This window comes from Pelophylax lessonae (genome assembly GCF_965119305.1).
Source record: "Pelophylax lessonae genome assembly, chromosome: 2".
NCBI lineage: Eukaryota > Metazoa > Chordata > Amphibia > Anura > Ranidae > Pelophylax > Pelophylax lessonae.
This window is the reverse complement of record NC_138769.1, coordinates 564,797,355-564,818,744: the sequence shown is the minus strand read 5'-3', so window position 1 is coordinate 564,818,744 and position 21,390 is coordinate 564,797,355. Positions and strand designations below refer to the sequence as shown.

General features: G+C 44.1%; 1 protein-coding gene across 2 annotated transcripts in view; it reads left to right on the top strand.

Moving 5' to 3' along the window:
* The window catches only part of DNAJC14 (DnaJ heat shock protein family (Hsp40) member C14), a 72,159-nt gene extending 51,451 nt beyond the window's left edge, over positions 1-20,708 (top strand). For both annotated transcript variants that reach the window (XM_082245273.1, XM_082245272.1), the window contains exons 4-7: positions 4,159-4,278; positions 8,967-9,127; positions 15,284-15,386; positions 20,238-20,708. In XM_082245273.1, coding sequence (XP_082101399.1) covers positions 4,159-4,278; positions 8,967-9,127; positions 15,284-15,386; positions 20,238-20,466 — 613 coding nt within the window. In that variant the 3' untranslated portion in view covers positions 20,467-20,708. The remainder of the gene's footprint in view (positions 1-4,158; positions 4,279-8,966; positions 9,128-15,283; positions 15,387-20,237) is intronic.
* Positions 20,709-21,390: the final 682 nt, after the last annotated feature.

Below are 21,390 nucleotides of genomic sequence, written 5' to 3'. Positions count from 1 at the left end.
TCAGAGCACATACCAAGCCATGAAGTCCAAGGAATTGTCTGTAGACATCCAAGACAGGATTGTATTGAGGCACAGATCTGGGGAAGGGTACTGAAATTTCTGCCGCATTTGAAGGGCCCAATGAGCACAGTGGCCTCCATCTGAAAATGGAAGAAGTTTGGAACCACTAGGACTCTTCCTAGAGCGAGCCGCCTGGCCAACTGAGCAATCAGGGGAGAGGGGCCTTAGGTTGGTGACATAAAAACCCAATGGTCACTATGACAAAGCTCCAGCGTTTCTTTGTGGAAAGAGGAGAACCTTCTAGAATAGCCATCACTGCAGCACTCCACCAATCAGGCCTGTATGGTACAGTGTCCGGATTGAAGCCACTCCTCAGTAAAGGGCACATGACAGCCCGCCTGGAGTTTGCCAAAAAGCACCTGAAGGACTCATGTCTGGAGGAAACCAGGCACTGCTCATCACTTGGTCAATGCCATCCCTACAGTGCAGCATGGTGGTAGCAGTATCGTGCTGTGGGGGATGATTTTTAGTGACAAAAACTGGAAGACTAGTCAGGATTGAGGGAAAGATGAATGCAGCAATGTACAGAGACATCCTTGTTAAAAACCTGCTCCAGAGCGCTCTTGACCTCAGACTGGGGCGAAGGCTTATCTTCCAACACGACAACGACCCTAAGCACACAGCCAAGATGATAAAGGAGTGGCTACAGGACAAACTGTGAATGTCCTTGAGTGGGCCAGCCACAACCCAGACTTCAATCCTATTGAACATCTCTGGAGAGATCTGAAAATGGCTGTGCACAGACGTTCCCCATCCAGTCTGATGGAACCTCTGAGGTCCTGCAAAGAAGAATGGGAGATACTACTCAAAAATAGATGTGCCAAGCTTGTAACCTACTCAAAAAGACTTGAGGCTGTAATTAATGCCAAAGGTGCTTCAACAAAGAATTGCACAAAGGCTGTGAATACTTGCGTACATGTGATTTTTTTTTTTTTTTTTTTTTTTGATTAAATTTGCAAAGATTTCAAACAAACTTCTTTCACTTTGTTATTATGGGGTATTGTTTGTAGAATTTTGAAGTCCTGAATTTAAAGGAGTTGTAAAGTCAGAAGGCTTTTATCTTAATGCATTCTATGCATTAAGTTAAAAAAGCTTCTGGGTATAGCAGCCTCCCCAGCACCCCCTAATGCTTAACTGAGCCCCATCTCTCGCCACTGATGGCCATAAGACCCTCGGCCACCGGAGACTCTCCCCTCCTGATTGGCTTTGACACAGCTGCGGTGCTATTGGCTCCCGCGCCTGTCCATCAAAGTCAGTTAGCCAATCAGGGGAGAAAGGGGGCGGGGCCAAGCGCCAGCTTTGTGTCTGCATGGGCACATGGAGCAGCAGCTCGGCTACGGTGCCCCCATAGCAAGCTGCTTGCTGTGGGGGCACTTGGTAGGAGGGTGGGGCCAGGAGGAGCAACCAGGGACCCGAGAAGAGGAGAATACAGGATGCTCTGTGCAAAACCAAACCTAGAGGAGGTAAGTATAACATATTTGTTATTTTAAAAAAATACTTTACAAGCACTTTAAACCATTGTGGAATAAGGCTGTAACGTTTAAGGTGAAAAAAGTGAAGCGCTGTTAATACTTTCTGGATGCACTGTGACTCCAATAGTTATGTGCCTCATCCTATAGGTACAGTGGGGATCGAAAGTTTGGGCACCCCAGGTAAAAATTTGTATTAATTTGCAAGGAAAGATGGAAAAATCTCAAAGGCATCAAATTACAGATTAGACATTCGTATAAAATGTCAACAAAAGTTAGATTTTATTTCCATCATTGACACTTTCAAAATTACAGAAAACAAAAAAATGGCGTCTGCAAAAGTTTGGGCACCCTGCTGAATTTAAAGCATGCACTGCCCCCTTTGCAAGGCTGAAAACTGCCAGTGTCATGGATTGTTCTCAATCATCGTCTGGGAAGACCAGGTGATGTCAATCTCAAAGGTTTTAAATGCCCAGACTCATCTGACCTTGCCCCAACAATCAGCACCATGGGATCTTCTAAGCAGTTGCCTAGAAAACTGAAACTTGTTGACGCTCACAAAGCTGGAGAAGGCTATAAGAAGATAGCAAAACGTTTTCAGATGTCAATATCCTCTGTTCGGAATGTAATTAAGAAATGACAGTCATCAGGAACAGTGGAAGTTAAAGCAAGATCTGGAAGACCAAGAAAAATATCAGACAGAACAGCTCGCAGGATTGTGAGAAAAACAATTCAAAACCCATGTTTGACTGCACGATCCCTCCAGAAAGATCTGGCAGACACTGGAGTTGTGGTACACTATTCCACTATAAAGAGACCTGGTCTCTTTATAGTGGAAAATATAGTTATATAATTATAGTGGTCTTCATGGAAGAGTCATCAGAAGAAAACCTTCTACGTCCTCACCACAAAAATCAGCGTTTGAACTTTGCAAATGAACATATAGACAAGCCTGATGCATTTTGGAAACAAGTTCTGTGGACCGATGAGGTTAAAATTGAACTTTTTGGCCGGAATGAGCAAAGGTAAGTTTGGAGAAGGAAGGGGCACAGAATTTAATGAAAAGAACCTCTGTCCAACTGTTAAGCATGGGGTGGATCAATCATGCTTTGGGGTTGTATTGCAGCCAGTGGCACAGGGAACATCTCACGAGTAGAAGGAAAAATGTATTCAATAAAATTTCAGCAAATTTTGGATGGTAACTTGATGCCATCTGTGAAAAAGCTGAAGTTAAAGAGAGGCTGGCTTCTACAAATGGATAATGATCCTAAACACACCTCAAAATCCACGGGGGATTACATCAAGAGGCGTAAACTGAAGGTTTTGCCATCGCCTTCACAATCTCCTGACCTCAACATAGTTGAAAATCTATGGATAGACCTTAAAAGAACAGTGTGTGACAGACAGCCCAGAAATCTCAAAGAACTGGAAGACTTTTGTAAGGAAGAATGGGCAAAGATACTTCATACAAGAATTGAAAGACTCTTGGCTGGCTACAAAAAGTGTTTACAAGCTGTGATACTTGCCAAAGGGGGCAGTACAAGATATTAACTCTGCAGGGTGCCCAAACTTTTGCAGATGCCGTTTTTTTGTTTTCTGTTGTTTTGAAAGTGTAAATGATGGAAATAAAATCTAACTTTTGTTGACATATTATAAGAATGTCTAATCTGTAATTTGATGCCTTTTGGAGATTTTTCCATCTTTCCTTGGCTTCTTTATGCACATTTATACAAATTTTTACCTGGGGTGCCCAAACTTTCCATCCCCACTGTATATATTACACAGCACATGTTGGACTCCCACTATCTATTAAAATTTATAGTGTAAGTTATTTTGCTCTATTGGTTTTTTGGTGCGTAGGCCTGCACACCCCATTCTTTAGTTCTTCAGTAGAATATTGGGAATGTATCATGTCTTCGAGAATATTGATATGTACAAGAAGTTGGTGCCAAAAATGTGTAATATGCAAAAGCTGGCAAGTGTTGTGGGAGTTTTACAAATAGTTCCAAGCAAAATGACTAACAAACATACAGTACATTTTTGTCTTTTCATTGTGAAGAGACTCAATACGATCCTTCTCTTTAGCCAAAAACCACACAGCAGGTTCAGTATCCAGTTTAGCCTCCATGTACTATGTAGGAGTTCTTATTAAGTAGGATTTGGATGTTCAGACCCTGAGTCATTGCAGATGGGTCCCTTTTTTTTAATCAGTCAAAGTTAAATGTTTATCATCTTCCTAATCATTGCCTGTTCATAGAAACACCTTTATCCCCCTAATGCTATCACCAACACACCCCATTAGTCATCAACTATATTTTATATTGTACAGCTCAACTGCTCAAAAGGCCTGATTATTTATGCCTTATGTGCTGGGTTTTATAATTTCCCAGCTCTTCACCTCTATGAATTAAAATCTTATTGACTTTTTGCATAACAGTGACTCTGTGCTCATGTTTTGCTCTTTTAATGTAGAATAAATTAAAAATATAACAGGGCGAGTGAGAGCCCTCTTAATGAGTACAGCAGGCTGAGGGAGCTCTGATGCAGAGCCCACACTACTGAATAACTTGACAGATATATAAATACATTTAACTGACTTTTTATTTGTCATTTCTTTTCTTTCAACCAGGAAACGAATGTCAGAAACTGAGCTAGCCAAGTCCATGAACGAGTTTCTTTCTAAACTTCAAGATGATTTAAAAGAGGCAATGAACAGCATGATGTGCAGCAAATGTCAGGGAAAACACCGGTACAGTATGGATTGTATAATACAGATGGTACCATTGATTTGAATAGATTTTCATTTGATTTTGGAAAGGAGGAAACCTGTACTGACAGAAGAAAACATACTGTCATTGCTGACATCTTCAAATGCTGGTTTCTAAACTGTCATGCTGATTCTCTGGGTTAAGTCCTTTTGAGTCAGTAACCAGAGACAAGTATGCAGATAAGGTTTTTTGACTACACCTTTTGCGTATTTGTTTTGAGCTTGTAACTCTGAAAGGGCTAAGCCCAGAGACAGTTGGGTAACTAGCATTTCTTAAACGGGACACAGAAGGAAATTTAGAGAAGAAAGAGTTTGCAGCTACCTTCAGAACATTTGAACACTGGCAACCAATCGGAGCTGTTGGGACAGGCCAGCATTACCTCTTCTACTCCCATGCCACAATTTTTTGCTAGTGTCCTAGGGGAATAGACTTCCTCTCTGCTAGGAGAAGAAACCATTTTATGTCTTCTGCTTTTTATCAAGTTTTCTTCTAGCAAGATTCTCAGTGGCTGTAGTGTGTGTTTGTGTGTTTGTGTGTGTGTGTTTGTGTGTGTGTGTTTGTGTGTGTGTGTTTGTGTGTGTGTGTTTGTGTGTGTGTGTTTGTGTGTGTGTGTTTGTTTGTGTGTGTGTGTTTGTGTGTGTGTTTGTGTGTGTGTTTGTCTTTGTGTTTGTGTGTGTGTTTGTGTGTGTTTTTTTTTTTTTTTTAAATCCGAACTGCTGTAGAGTTTAAAAATGCTCAGAACTGCAGCTTTCCAGATTGATCGGTACTTGATATAGCCTTGGAGAATGCATCTGGATCCTGCTGTGAGCAATATGCGGGACCATCCTGGTATGTGACCTCTGGGGTCTTCAGCTTTCACCAGACAGCTGTAGCATGGCCTTGAATGTGTAAAGCATTCTATGGTTAGCTACACCCAATACATTGGTACACTCTCCAGGCACTTAGTGTACTGTAGCTATCCCCAAAGCACTTTACACGCCCAGGGCCATGCTACACCGGTCTGGTGAAAGGCTGTCCCTAAAGACAACTGTTGGGATATTTCTACCAGAAGAGTGAAGATTGTTTGTCTAGTTTCCACTGTATGCCCTTCTGAAGCCTCTCCTGACCATCTAAACCACTTTCAGTGTGCACATAGTGTTTGCTCCTATTTATTAGAACCTGGCAACCACTTGCCTGTGTTCTTCCTCCAGGGCTTTGATCAGGTGCTTTTGCAAAAATCTAAAAGTGGGAAGCACTGTTTGGGCGGCACTTCACTTTATCTGTCGTGTGCCTCTGTATGTGCTGTGACACAAAAAGTTTTAGTGCATAACAAGGCTCCAAAGCTGTCACAGCCACTTGAAAGGCCTGCGACATTTGGGTGTTACCTCCACCCTCTCCAATGGCCACGACACATTCGGATGTGTATGCACGGTTTCCCTTTGTGTCACAGACAGCATTAACCCATCCTGCTCCACACAGGTTTTTGAGTATCCTAAGGGGACTTCTGTCTCGCTTACAGGATTTCAGATCTTAAGCACAAAGGGGGTTCTGTGCACTTCGTTAGCTTATGGTCCTCTAATAGCAGTCCTGCAGTTCTTCCCTTCGGAGTCCTAATACTGACAGTCTTGACCCCTTTTCCCTGTCCCCAGAGCCCTTTACTCCATTTGGTGTGTCCTCCATCTCTGCTTTATGTGGGGAGGAATTCATCATTGCCATGGTGCAGTTTATGGAGAAAAGTTTAAACCATGAAAGTCCCCCAAACAAGGGTCGCAAGCATGCTGTCACGCCATCTCCTCCAGAGTCCATCTCTAATTTCCCTAGCTGCAGCTGCTACTGCATTGTCCACGGGGGAGAGCACCTTATCCCTTATAGATGAATTGGTGCAAGGATACCATTCAGTCCTTGCGAATGCAGTAATCGCTTGTTTAGACTTGTGCTGCTACCTGTGTCAATCACCCTACAGTTACCAGTCTGGTTCCCTTAAGAGTACCCACACATCTATGCCGCCTTCGGTGCTTTAACTCCTTAAACCTGTGTTGCACAAGGATTAGCCTGTTCATGCTCAGCAATATCCTCTTGAGTAAGGGTTGTTAGGAAGTGGACTGTTTCTTCAGTGGATCTTGCCAATTCCTGTTTTAATAAGACTCGGACTTTCCCTGTGGAGGACATCCAGGCATTTAAAGATTATGGGGGGAAAAAAGCCTAGAGGTTCTCTTTACCCTGCTCTTCAACCTGCTTTTGCAGCCATATCTGCCTGTCAAACCTTGTATCTGGGCTAGGGACATGACCAGCCAGGACTGGGACAAAAAATAGGCCCAGGCATTTTAAACTGAGCAGCTTATACCAGGGGTTGACTAACCTGGCCATTAAGAGATCATGGGGCCCCCCTGTGTCCCCACCCACATTGAAGCCATACCCACACAAAGCCCCCAACTACATATTGGAGCTAAGCTGCATAGAGGGGTCATTTAAATATCAACTGGCGCATAGTTGTAGAAGCTGCTGGGCACTTTGAGGTTTAAAGAAGGCTTTGTAAACACAACCCGAGGAGTTTTATGAAAGCAGTGGGCCTGTGTGCAGGATCATAGGTTGGGCCCTAAAGTCAAAGAATGAAGTGCGGGGCACACAGTGTGCCACTGCAGATGTTGGGCGTGGTTTTTGGGGGCTGTAGCTAGCGCCTGCTGGTTACATAGTACAGTAAAGATGCCTGATGGTTGAGTGTTTGCATTGTGTGGTTGTTCGGCTCCAACTCCACTTCTTCCTGACAGGGTTAACAACCCCCCTCAACTTTATTTTTACGTTGAGAAAACATGGACAATTTGACAGAATACCTCTTCTTTTTTTTTTTTTTTTTCTGGGGGCCTGAGATATGCCAGAAACCCCTATTAGAAACTAAGAGGGAGTTGAGGGATAGAGGCAGAAGGGTGGGGGGGGAGGTGGAGGAGAACTAGAGATAAGCGGGAGAGAGATATGGGGAGATGGAGAGGTACAGAGAGGGGGGGGTGAGATAAGAAGAGGGATGGGGGGGATTAAAGAGAGAGAGGAACAGAGAGGGGGTGAGGGAGAGAAGGGGGTGGGGGTAGAGAGGGTGGTATAAAAGAGAGAAAAGAGATGGGGTGAGAGAGAGGGGCTGAGAGGAAGAGGGGGGGGGGTGATCAGTCTGTCTGGTATTCACAACTATGGCTCATCCCACCATTATATGAAGCACAGTATACACATACACGTTCACCCCTCCCCCCCAATTATAATGCGCATACACCCCTCCTTATGACACATGAAGGGTCCCCCTTTATGGAATAATGCCCCCTCTCCCTCAAAATAACTACAGTGTCTTGCCCCCCCCACTACACGTCTCCTGTCAGTGTGGTCTCTCCCAGGTCTGGGTAGAAGGCAGGCTCTCACCCTCTGGTTTTCAGCTGCTCTCATCCATCTCCCACCGTTACAGCCAGAGTTCTCTTACTAGTCATCCTCCTCCCTGGGCTCTCTTGGTCCCTCTCTGTCCTGTCAGAACCAGAGCCTTCTTACTCCATCCATCCTGCTGAATCCATCCTGCCCTCTGGCAGGCTGAGGGCTCAAGTGCCCCAAATGGTTAGTCCCCCCCGGAGTTGAATGACATGGTAGAAGGGAGAAGAATGAGGCCAATCCACAGCGGATTGAAATTTGATAGGATATGATGCTAGTTGGTCCCGACCCACCAGACAAAAGCCAGTGCCCTATTACCAGTCCAGACCTGGATAGGAATAGTGATCTAGTGCTGTCTTTTTGGATCCATCGGTTCTCCAACAGTTGTAGGCTATACTTTCAGCTTTGTTTTACTACCTGGATGGACTAACCGATGTTATGCACCTAGTTTCCCACATAGATAGAGCTCCTCTTGGTTTAAATGCGAAATACCTTTTGGATTAAGTGTTTGGTTGTGAAGCACTTACTGCACATGCCCTTTAATAGGGAATTCCTCTTGGCACTTCCCTAGACTTTTTATTAAGAAAATCACTAAGGCTACGTTCACATGTGGGCGTAGCGGATCGCGGGCAGAATCACCGTGATTCTGCCCACGATCCTGAAACATTGCAAATAGCGGGACGCCTGTTCGATGCCTGTGATTTGCAATGGCACCCCAAACGATGTGCGGAAATCGCGGCACTTCGCAAAAAGAGAATCGCGGGACGCATGACGCCCAAAAAGGTACAGGAGCTTCTTTTGTGAGTCATGCATCCCGCGATTCTGTTCTGTTTGCGCGATGTTACCGCGATTCGGCAGGCGGAAATCGCGGCAACATCGCACAGCGTTTGGGGTGCCATTGCAAATCGCGGGCATCGCTCAGGCGTCCCCCTATTTGCAATGATTCCATATCGTGGAACGTAGCCTGAGGGTAAGAATACTCCTTTTCCCCAACCCTCTAGGCCTCTGTTATGTAAGCCTGTTACTTTGAAGTAAAAAATTAGCTCCTTTCGTTTTGCTTAGTAGGTGTGGAAAAGTTTGCTTATTGGACCTTTACAATTTACATTCATCCAGTTCTGCTAAGGAAAGTGTGCATTTTTTTTTTTTTTTTCTTGTTCTTCTGCTGCATTTTAGCAGGTCTGAACTAACATACCAAGCTTTTCTGGTAGCACTGTTCGAATATGTATTTAAGATGACCTAGTTTGGAAAAATTCTATCTTTATTTCAACCGAATCTGTATGTTTTGCAGGAGATTTGAAATGGACCGGGATCCTGCAAATGCTCGTTACTGTGCTGAGTGTGGGAAAATGCATCCTGCAGAAGAAGGAGATTTCTGGGCGGAGTCCAGCATGCTTGGGCTTAAAATCACATACTTTGCTTTGATGCAGGGCAAAGTGTTTGATATAACAGGTGAGTTGGATGGATAAAGGGACTGGCATTGTTTCTGTGTGAATCACCTATTCACAACTTTTAAACAAATTTGGTTAGCCATTTGGGGACTGGCATATCAAACCCTCTTCCTGTCCAGGCCATTTTTCAGTTTTCAGTGCTGTGATAATTTGACAATTACTTGGTCATGCATCACTGTACCCAAATCAATGTTTCATTTTTTTTAGACAGGTAGAGCTTTCTTCTGGTGGTCTTTGAATAACCACTGGGGTTTTTATTTTTTGCTGTATAAAAAGGAAAACACTAAGTCGCCGTAGGTCGCCTGCCATACAGAAGCTATGGACCCGTTCTAATAGGAGCGACACAAGTCGCTCCGACTTAGAAAAAGGGTCCGGAGCTTCTTTGGGGCGACCTGCATAGACTTCAATGTTATGAAGTCCGTGTAGGCTGCTCCGAGGTCGCGGGGCGAGCAGCGCGCCGCGACCTATGAGGTCGCCCGGCATAGTCGGGTCGCTGCAATGTGAACAGGGCCTAAAGCAAAAGAACCTGCTTCACTTACTTTCTGTTATAAAATAGTGCAAATAAAAATGCAGGGCCATTTGAAAACCCAGAAATTATCCTTTTTTGGAAAGTAGACATCCCCCAGGTGATCTGATAATTTTTTTTTTTGATTATTTTGCCACCCAATCACGCCGAGAGTGTTCCTGGGATGGAGGTGAAGCGGCTAATCCCTGTGCAGGATAAGAGAGGTCAGGGTTTATTATAAAGGTCAGGGGCAGAATAGATCTTAAATGTACGCTAGAGGCGGGGGGGGGGGGTGAAACTCTTTTTGGTATGGGATTATAGTTTACATTGCATGATGCTATGATTGATTACAGCAATCACGTGGTACAGAGCCACTCTCAGGGGCTCTCTACCTTGGTTTAGTTACCTGTACTATCCAATGGACAGTGCAATCACAGTACTTTGCTCTTGTACATGTAACAGCAAAGCAAAAGGAATGTTTTAAAATGACCTCCCGCAATATAAGTTAACTTTCCGTTTATGTAGAGTGGGCTGGAGGTGGGTATTGATTTGGCCATGTATATCGGTCTCGGATTAAAAAAAAAAAAAAATAAATAAATCTTTTCTCTTTCGCTCATTGACCCACATCTCCTGATCATTTTAGCGATTGGGTTATACTGCCCCCTACAGGAGTAGGACACTAGGCAGAAAAAAAATCTGGCTATGCCTATGGGCAGTCCCGGGGGGTATACTCCCTCTCTCTGCTATAGGTACACAGTTTTTTTTTTTTTTTTCTGCCAAGTCAGGAGTAAGGACCTAGTTCCTTGCTGGGGTCTCTGGTGCTGGTCATTTTTTTCTTTTTAGATAGAATTTTTTTCTCCTGTTGTTTTTTTTTTCCTGTGAGATTTACAATCAACTGCAGGACTTGCCGACGGGCTGGATAATCTGGATCCAGTGTTGACCCCAGTCTGGCCAGCAAGTGCGTGCAGACAGCTCCACGCTAGGTCGGCAGCGACATAACCCCACTGGATGGGGGCTGGCCTGTGATATAAACTCCTCACGATGTTGCATACAACCGGGTCTCAGCCGGAGTCGCAGCGTTCCTCCTGACTGACAGCCCCCCATTTCTATGGCGAGGGGTTCTGTCTGTAGTGGTGCCCGCCTCGTTCCTGGTATAGTGAGTAGCTGCCCCCCCTCTCCCCTGGGGGGTTTTGGGGTGGATGTGGGCCCCTCCTTGGGACAGGCAGACCCCTGGGTTCCCCACCTTCCTGTCAGGCACCCCCTTCATCTGTTCCCATCCTCTTCCCCCCTCCACCTACGCTGGGGCTGTGTGGTCTGGTCCTTTTATGCTGGCAATGGGGGCAATGGAGTGTGCCGCCGGCGACTGGACGATCGGCTGTGCGGGGGGGGGGGGGGTTTGTACCTGGTGGGGGCTTCTGCCAGGGCCCTCTTGTGAGCCTAGTAGTGCCACCATTTTGTTGTAGCCTGTGTGCTCAATGCATGGTGCCCTTGTGAAATTGTTTTTGGCATTGAAAATGGTGGCGGCCATGACAGTGGAGCCATCTGGGCGGCGATTTTTGGCGGCCGGAACCCTCTCCTCATCCCCTAGTGCTGACACCTGGATCTTTTCTTATTTCCTGATTGTTTGTGCAGTGCTGATTCTCCTGGTGGCTGCGGTGCCTGGTTTCTGCGGGTTGGTGAGTCTGGTGGGGTCCTCTCCCTCTCTGCTGAGGATTGATGGTGCTCTGTGACTGGCAACCGGTGGTGCTGCCAGATCGGTGGGGGTTGTCCCTTAACAGTGTTTTTTTTTTTTCACTTTTCCCAAATTCTTTATTTGGCAAAAGGATGAAACATTGGACAGTTTATCAACAGGCATAAAAGAAAACCTTAACACATTCATTGAACGTACATCCACGTATGAGTTTTACAATCAACAGTAAATAGTCTATCAATTCAAAGACAGACCATCTTATATAACTTTGTCCAAAAGAGGTAAATGAGCAGGTAAACATATGTAATTAACTTTCACATTCTTATCCCCCCTGTTTTCTTACTGTTTATGTTCTCGACCCTCCACCCCCCCAGAAAACGGGAGGTTTTGCACTGATGGCGGTCCTGAAGTCCCTTGTGTCCTGGGTGGAGGTGGCTTTTGGGCAACGGGCTGGCATAAAGCGCCCCCCGCATTCACCTGCCTCATCTGTCTCCTCAGATCCTGAATCTGATTCGGCCACCGCAGACGTCGGGCACTCTGATGGGTCTGTGACCACATGCCCTTATCCCTCAGATAGTGAGGATGATTCCTCCGCTTCTACAACCGCGCACGAAAAGGCGCTGGTGAAGTTGGAGGACGTGGCTGCGACAGAGGCGCAGGTTCCCTTTGGCGCTCACAAGCCATCCAGAGCGGCAAAGGAGTTCCCTTTCCCTTCCTTTTTTGACAGAATTGCTACTGAAGAGTGGGGACGACCAAAGTGTCCCCTAGGGATTCCTAAGTGAGTTGCTAGGCGATACCCCTATAAGGAGTCTCTTCTTAAGAAGTGGACTATTCCACCGGTGGTGGACCCTCCGGTTTCCAGGTTAAACAAGACGACCATCATTCAGGTTGAAGAGTCCCCCAGCCTTTAAGGACCCGGCTGACAAGAAGGTGGAGGCTGTGGCCCGCAATTTGTACACCCTAGCTGGTTCGGCACTGAGGCAGATTTTCACCATTGCCCTGGTGTCGCAGACTCTGACAGAGTGGGCTAAGCTTTTACGCCGTGACCTGGAGGGGGGAGTAGCTCCCCCCCTGCCTTTGCTGAGCTGGCGGACCAGCTGGTCCAGGGGCTGCAGTTTATCTGGGATTCCTCTTTTGATGCGGCTCGGCTCTGTTTCGGCTGTGGTCCTTTGGCGCGTCTTTTGGCTCAAATGCTGGTCTGCGGACCCGACTTCTAAAAAGGCCTTGACTGATCTTTCCTTTCAAGGAGATTGCCTGTTTGGTGCTACCTTTGATGACATCATTAAAGGTCTCAGAGGGGGGAAGAGTACCTTTCTTCCGCAGGCTACTAAGGGCAAGGACCCTCGTCGTAGACGTGGGCTCTTCTTTTTGGCTCACAAGAGGTTGTTTCGTCCCTCAGGGTCGAATGACAAGGGATCAGAGCCCTTTAGGGCCTCCTCTGGAGGATATAAGCGAACTTGGTCTGGCAAGTCAAGTGCAGGCTTCTCCAGGCCCGCGGACAAGGCCCTTTCAGCAGGAAGGTGCGCCCTTATCCTTATCTTGATAAAGGTGTGCGCAAGCACCGTAGGGTGTTCGCGCATGCTCTAAATGCATAGTGAAGCCCCCTTCCGCCCTTCTTCCTCCTGACGTCAGACGCCACCAGCCTCCGCCTCGTGGTCTCCACCTCCCACCAGCCCAGAAGACAGAAGCAAGCTGGCACTCTGCTTTGTCTCCCTGGGCCCCGCCGATCACCGCCTAAAGAACCTACGGAGCCACTGACATTCAGGATAATGCTGTAACACTTACCTCCATGTGAGTTACTACATTTTTTAACGCTGTAATAAATTTAGTTTGCACTCAGAGGCGCTTTCCCTTTCTTTCATTCATATCTATGCAGAGCTGACTTCACTCTTCCAGAGAGCCTTCCCTGAGCAACAACCATCCATCCCTGGAACTGTTCTGGATCCCCCAGATGGACTTTCACACAGTTCTTTTAATGCCCTTCATCCCCTGGGACATTCACATGGACTTTTAATCCCCCCTGTGCCTGCTATCTTTGTCCCTTTTTATTGTAGTACAATTGTTCTTACACCCCTTAAGCCCCAACACCCCACCGTTTTTTACTCATCCGTATCTGGGGTGGGAGGTGTCTTCGCTGGTTGCTGGACCCATAGACTCCCTTGGTACAAAAACAAGTGGGTCCACAAGGGTCATTCGGTCCGGCTACAAGATCAAGTTTTCGTTCTTACCCTCCGGTAAGGTTCTTCCTTCTGACATGCAACTGTCCCCAGTCTGCTTACAGGCTCTTTTTGGGGTGGTGCCAGACCTTTTACTTCAAAGGGTGATTTTACCTGTTCCGACTTCTAAATGTTTTCAGGGGTTTTACTCAAACCTATGCGTTGTACAGTCCCCAGGAAGGAAGGCAAGGTGCGTCCAATTCTGGACCTCAAGGCGCTGAACTGCTTTGTGCGGGGGCAGAAGTTCAGAATCTAGTCGGTTCACACGATGGTGGCTTCTCTGTACAGGGGGATTTTCTTGCCTCCATCGACATCAAGGACACTTACATTCACATATGTGTCGATCTCCATCCCTTCCTCCGCTTTGCCGTGGGAGAGGAGCATTATCAGTTTGTGGCATTTACTTTTTGGTCTCGCCTCTGCTCCTCGGGTCTTCACGAAAGTGTTGGCCCTGGTGCCAGCATTGTTATGCCAATGGGGGATCGTGGTCCTGGGCTACTTGGATGTCCTCCTTCTGCTAGGGGGGTCTCCTATTGCTCTGGTGGTAAACCTGGAAATATCTATACGAGCTTGAGGGAATTTTGCTGCATTCTAAATTTTCAGAAGTCTGCTATGGTTCAGTCCACAAACTGGACAATCTGGGTCTGATTTGGCCACGGACACGATGCATACTAGCTCATTATGCCTTTGTCTTACAGGGTTTTTTTTTTTTTTTTGAAGAGTTTACAACCTCTTTAATGCAGCTGCACATTTTAACAAGAACTTGGAGAAAAGCTATATTTATCTATCACTTTTCTGTATTATTTTGCAGCAGCTTGCATGTATGATTATTGTTGCCATTGTTTTGTGATTTAGGTATAGGTTTGTACTGCTCCAATATTTGTTATTATGAAAATTAAGAAGCTGAGATAAGATAGTGCTGCCATCTAAAGCAACCAGCTTCAGTTAACACAGAAGCTTTGCCATGTACTGTAAAGATACTGAGGCTGAGTTAATGCTGAACTCCAGGAATTCAACCACTTTGTAAAATGTGCTGGACTAGTAGGGATCGAGTCCAAAAAAAGTCCATGTCACCTTGTGGATTTTCAGTGGTGTGGGAGTAAATCTATTGCTATACTTCTGGTGCTTCGGAGCTGGACCTTCTTGTTTTGGCTAGAGCAGCTGCAGAGTTGTATGCAACCACTGTCCCCCACCTCTCCCCTTCTGCTAAATCAAAGAGCGCTTTGTATGAAGTAGACTCATTCACAAAACACAGCGGCTTCTGTGACTGAACAGGGGAGGGGCAGGCAGAAATACTGTGCAAGATAAGACTGCATCTCTTCTGTCAGAGCCATGGGAGTATAGCGATTGCTGTACTTCTGGAGCTTCATAAAACTGCCCAGTGTAAATTAAACAGGTAAATCCACAAGGTGGCATGCACCTCATTGGACTAAATTTCATAAGATACCAGTAGGCAATCTGTGGCACTCCTGAAAGCCTGACCGAGAAACTCACATTGTTAGCATTCATAGTAGCATAGTTACACTGTGTGTGTGTGTAATTTCTATTCTCCGGCAATTCCTATAGCTCTGTATGTTCTGATTCTTGAGGAAGACTATAAGTTTTTTTTTTTTTTTTGTTTAAGTTGTCAACACTCTCAGCTATTACTACATCATGGGGGATGGAGATTCACTTTTTTTGGACTTTGGATGCAGTAATATGACACAGTTGGTTTCTCTGTATTAATTGAACCCTGTCTCTTTATAGAATGGGCAGGGTGCCAGCGTGTGGTAATCTCTCCAGACACTCATCGGGTCCCATATCACATTTCGTTTGGCTCAAAGAATTCAGTAAACCCAGGGCGACAAAGGTTTGTATCATTTTATTGTGTGGAGAACGGGGGATTGCCAAATAGAGTGCTGTACATTATGTTAACGCCTTGTTTTCTCCAATGTATATTTCTAGTTTTGCAGCCAAATTCGGAGAAAAGCTACTTTAGATTTCTTACATGTTCCTCTTCATATAGCATAACCCTTTTTTTAGATGCTCTATTCTGGAAACCTCTAGCTAGGAAAAATCCTACATCCTACATTGTTCTTTCTTTATAAAGGGGTGGGCAGCTGTGTTTGTTGTAATGAACCCTTTCTGTATTGTACAGCCATATCTTTATTGATTGTAACTAGCTTTGAACACTGGGGTTTATTTACTAAAACTGGAGAGTGCAAAATCTGGTGCAGCTGTGCATGGTGGCCAATTAGCTTCACCAGTTGTTTGCATACACAAATTGTAGTAAACCAACCAACCAACCTACTGTCTGTCTTAAATGGTTAAAGATTTCAGGGCTAGGCTTGTTGTTAATGAAGACGGTCTTGGGACAGACTTACTGACATTGTTCAAAAACCCTCCGGTCAGCTAAGACACCACCTCCTGTGAAACCTCTAAAACAGGGGTGTCAAACTTTGTTTCATCACGGGCTACATCGGCATTCTTGTTACCCTCAAAGGGCTGGTTGTATCTGTAAGACTATATAAATGTATCTACTCTTTATCATATTAAATTATTCATATAATAATTTTTTTCCTGATAATGCTGACGGTGCTGTGATAATGTGTCCCCCTTTACAGTGTTAAATGCGTAAATCCATACTTAAGTAGTTAATGCTCTTCTTACAGTGATGAGTAAATATTTGAAGCCATTCTTCTAGCAATGGTTGAAAAAAACAGTTGGCCCCATAGTCACTAAACAGATGATTCATCCTAAAAGTGAATATGGTTTGCAAATCCTTACATTTTACTCATTTGTTTAGTGTTTATTTAAAAAGTGACAAGAAAAAGTATGTGAACCTCCTCAAATTAGCTGGTTTTTCGGCAGTAATTTGCCATAAAATGTTATCTGATCCTCATCTAATTCACAACAATAGACAAACCTAATGTGCTTAAGCTGATAACAAAAAAAACATTCTAATTTCTGGTGTCTTTATTGAACACATCCATTAAACATTCACAGTGCTGGAGGGAAAAGTTAATGAACCCCTGGAGTCAAGAGCTGGTTGAAACTCCTTTGATACCAGTGACTTCAAGCGCTTTTGGTAGGTCTGGATCAGACGCAGGCAACGTTGAGAGGAATGTTTGATTATTTGCTCTTTACAAGGAGACACATTTGTAAGAGTTTGGTGTAAATGGGTCTCATGGGGTCATTCCATGGCATCTCTATGGGATTAAGGTTGGTGCAGTGACTGGGACACTCCTTTATTTCTGAAGCCAGTCTGTGGTGGATTTACATTGATGCTTAGAGTCATTGTTCTGTTGCATCACCCATCTTCTACTAAGCTTCAGCTTGCGGACAGCCACCCTTGGAAATTTTCCCCTCGATGATGGCAAATGGTCCAGGCCCTGAGGCTAAGAAGCCACCCCAAATCATGATGTTCTCCTCACCATACTTCACTGTTGGAAACATGTTTTTAATATTAAGCTGTGCCCTTTTTACTCCATACATAGTGCTAAGTATTCTTCCTGAATATTTAAAGTTTTTGTTTCATCAGTCCACAAAATATTTTCCCAGTAGCAATTTCAGTTTGCCAAGTTGCTCTTTGACGAACTTTAGACGAGCAGCAATGTATTTTTAGAAGAGCAGCGGCTTCCTCCGTGGTGTTCTGCCATGGACACACTGCCTATTCAAAAACTTATGGATGGTAGACTCACAAACAAGAATGTTTGCCAGTTCCAGTGATGTCTTCAAGCCTTTTAGATTTTACATGTAGGCTGTTCTATACCTCACTGAGGATTCTGCATTGTGCCTTTAGGAGTCATGTTGGCTGTGCACCCACAACTAAGCTGTCTCCATTTATAGACAATTTGTCTTAACTGTCAACTGATGGATGCCTATACAATTTGAGATTGCTTGTATCCCTTTCCAGCCTTATGCTTGTATCCCTTTCCAGCCTTATGCAGATCAGCTACTCTTGATTGTATGTCTTTAGAGAGCTCCTTTTTTGAGGCATGGTTTACATCAGCTGATGCTTCTTATAAAATGCAGGCTTAATGTTTGAGTGTCTCATTTTTTAATCAAAGTAGCACTAAACCACACCTCCAAAAACTCAATTCATTAATTGGACTCCAGGTGTGCAAACAATTTACTCCAATTGGCTTTCGTTTAAGTAATTCGTTTAGGGTTTACTTACTTTTTCCTCCAGCACTATGAATGTTTATTAGGTGTGTTCAATGAAGACACCATAAATGAGAATGGTTTGTGTTAACAGCTTAAGCACATTCTGTTTGTCTGTTGTAATTTAGATTAGGATGAGATCACATTTTATGACAAATTACTGCAGAAAACCAGTTAATTCCAAGGGGTACACATACATATTTTCCTTCCACTTTGTGTATGTGTATATGTGTGTGTGTATTGCAGTAATTCAATTCAAAAAGTGAAACTGATATATTTTATAGTGATGCGTTACACACAGTAATATATTTCAAGCCTTTTTTTTTTTTTTAATTTTGATGATTATGGCCTACAGCTAGTGAAACTCTAAAATTCAGTATCTCAAATTTTAAATGATGGCTTACTGAAAAGTAAGTCCATGTACAGTACATGGATCAGGGCTCCTTCTGTATGAATTACTGCATCAATGTGGTGTGGCATGGAGTTGATCAGCCTGTGGCACTGCTGAGGTGTTATGGAAGCCCAGGTTGCTTTGATAGCGGCTTTCAGCTTGTCTGCATTGTTGGGTCTGGTGTCTCATCTTCTTCTTGACAATACCCCAAAGATTTTCTATGGGGTTTAGGTCAGGCAAGTATTCTGGCCAATCACGCACCGTGATGCCATGATCCCTAAACCAGGTATTTTTACCAGTTACTTTTTGCAGTGTGGGCAGGTGCCAAGTCCTGCTGGAAAATAAGCATCTCCATAAAGCTGGTCAGCATAGAGAAGCATGAAGTGCTATAGAATTTCCTGGTAGAGGACTGCGCTGACTTTGGACTTAAGAAAACAGAGTAGACCAACACCAGCAGATGACATGGCTCCCTAAATCATCACTGGCTGTGGAAACGTCAGACGAAACCTCATGCAACTTGGATTCTGTGCCTCTCCACTCTTCCTACAGACTCCGGGACCTTGATTTCCAAATGAAATGCTACATTTTCCACAGCACAAGACAAGATCCATAAAGACATAAATAAGTGAGTTTGGGGTGGAAGAAGTTGACTGGCCTGCACAGAATCCTGACCTCAACCTGATAGAACTCCTTTGGGAATAATTAGAGTGGAGACTGCGAGCCAGGCCTTCCTGTCCATCATCAATGCCTGACCTCACAAATGTGCTTCTGGAAGATTGGTCAAACATTCCCATAGACACACTGCTAAACCTTGTGGACAGCCTTCCCAGAAGAGTTGAAGCTGTTATAGCTACAAAGGGTGGGCCATCAAAATTCTGAATCCCATTTGAGTAAGACTGGGATGCCATTAATGTGCATGTAAAGGCAGGCGTCCCAATACTTTTCACAATATAGTGTATTACTAGTTTGTAGAGAGTTTGTCTTTTAAGACTAAAGCGACTAAGAACGGATTGTAGTTTGGCTTGTTTAGCAGGATCTGGTTGAATTTCAATCCATCTTTGGGCAGGCTGGTTGTACTAAAGTTTATCAACTTCAGTACAATATTTAGATATAGAATCCTATGTGCTACCACTTGCTATAAGAAATAGGAAGCGGCTGCTCACAACTTAACAATGTGTCCCCACATCTAAAATACAATTGATTACAAATATGAAGTGGCACTATGCTTCAAAAACTAAAAGAATATTGAAACTATATAAAGAATTGAAAACAGTAATATTACATGTCTGATCTCTCAAGTTAGATACCTTCATTGATCAGACAGATGCAATATTACGGTTTGCAATTCTTTTACTTTTTGAAGCATAGTGCCACTTCATATTTGTAATCAATTGTAACTTGAGTACAACCAGCCTGTCAGGTTTTATTTGTACGATCACTGCTGCTGGCTATAGCCGGCAGCAGTGATCATTATATTCTGACAGCAGGGTAAATTCCGCTGTCAGAATACAGTAGGGCAGCAGGAGGGATTCCCCTATGAACATAGTCAGTGAATTGAGCAATTTTCTTTTTGAAGGAAAGAAAATTGCATAATGTATGGCCAGCCTAAGTCTTGCATAAGCATGCAGGCATCAGGAGCTTGCCAATAGGTTTAGTATTTAATGTAACTTTTTTTTATTCAAAGATTTACTTCTTTGATAGACACCACGCAAATTGCATCCTCCTGCTAAGTCAACTTCAGTGGCCATTATAGGAGCCTTTTTGGAAAACTGAGTGACTGGTGGCATTTAGTCCAGAAGTTGGAAAAAGTCAAGCCAGAGGGTCACCCTTGCCTAATTATATTTGTTTCATCCAATTACCCAGTGTACTTTGGGAAATGAAGAAAGCAAATTGTAGGAACAAATATTGGTGGAGTTAGGTTACACAGGCAGGACCTGAAATAATAAGGTATTAACTAGCACTAACAAACCACTAAATACAGCATCGCCAGTCCAAACCAGATACCTCTTTGGGTGGGAATGTAAGAAGTTGGTGCACTTCTGTGGGTAGATGGCAGATTGATTCATTTTTGCAGTTACTGGACGAGCCCTTTTAAAAGAAGATGTTTAGCAATGCTCAATAAAATTGTCACAATTCCATTTACTTTCTACTTTTCTTTTTTTGCAGGGCTCCATCAGAAAGTAGCCCAACTTCAGTTGCTGATTTGCAGAATCTTTTGAACAGAATATTCCAGGGCTCTCCAGGTCAGATGCCCAATGGGAACATTTTCACCCCTCCACAACAACCCCCGCATGGAACGCAGTCCCCTCCCGGACCATCTAAACCTGACTCTGCTCCTAAGAGTGACACAAAGTCCAAACGGAAGAAGAAAATGAGGCGTCCTGTTCAGCGATGATCAACATACTCTCCTATATTCCAGCTGCCTTGTAATCAGGGTGGGATAGCTGGGACACCAGTCGCACAGCTCTTTCCTAACTATGTAGTCTCCTGTGGTTTTAAGTCAGGTCATCGTGCTGACTAGAACCAAGCTGCCAAGGGCTTTCACTACTGTCTTTCTTTTGTTTTTGTTTTTTCCCCATTCACTTTGTACTCCTGTTGCGGTGGGGACCAGCAAAGCTTTCCATTGCAAGCACCTTTTAACAAATTCACAATTAGAAAAGGTTGTTTTTTTTTTTTTTTTTCATTCTATAGAGAAACCTATTCTCATACCAAAGAAAGCTGGTGTAAACATTTTACCGGAAATATTGCAAGACTTCAGCGCATGCAGTGCCTGGAGACCTGGGCTCTGGTGTGAATAGAATGTATGAATGTACATTGCGCCAGGAAACCCTATTGCTCCCAGGATTATATAGTGCTCTGGGACAATCTAATATAGTACTTCTTGCTTCAGTTGTTCTGTTGTAAAGCTGAGGAAATTGCTGTGAACAGCTTCAAGCATTAGAAAAGTGAAGGAGCAGATCTTTTTTTTTTTGTTTTTTGCTTTTTCTTCCTTTTAACATTGTTAGTAAGAAGACATTTTGTCCATTCTGTTAAGTCGTTGTTTTTTTTTTTTCCCCCATATTGTCGTGTATGCTTGTCATTTTAAACATTACAAAGAGGAGTTGGTCTGAAAGGATTCCATTTGCCTAGTTTTTAGCTGCAGGAGGATTATTGTGACTGAAAATCATTCAGTGAGAAAGCGTTAGCATAGAATCAAGGTAATTTAAATTCCAAAGTCTCCTCCCGATACATTTGTTTGTAGGACAGGGCAGAGAATTATTCAGTTCAGAGCAATTGAAGCACATTTAGGAGAAGAAATGTAGTAACATTTGTCGTCCTC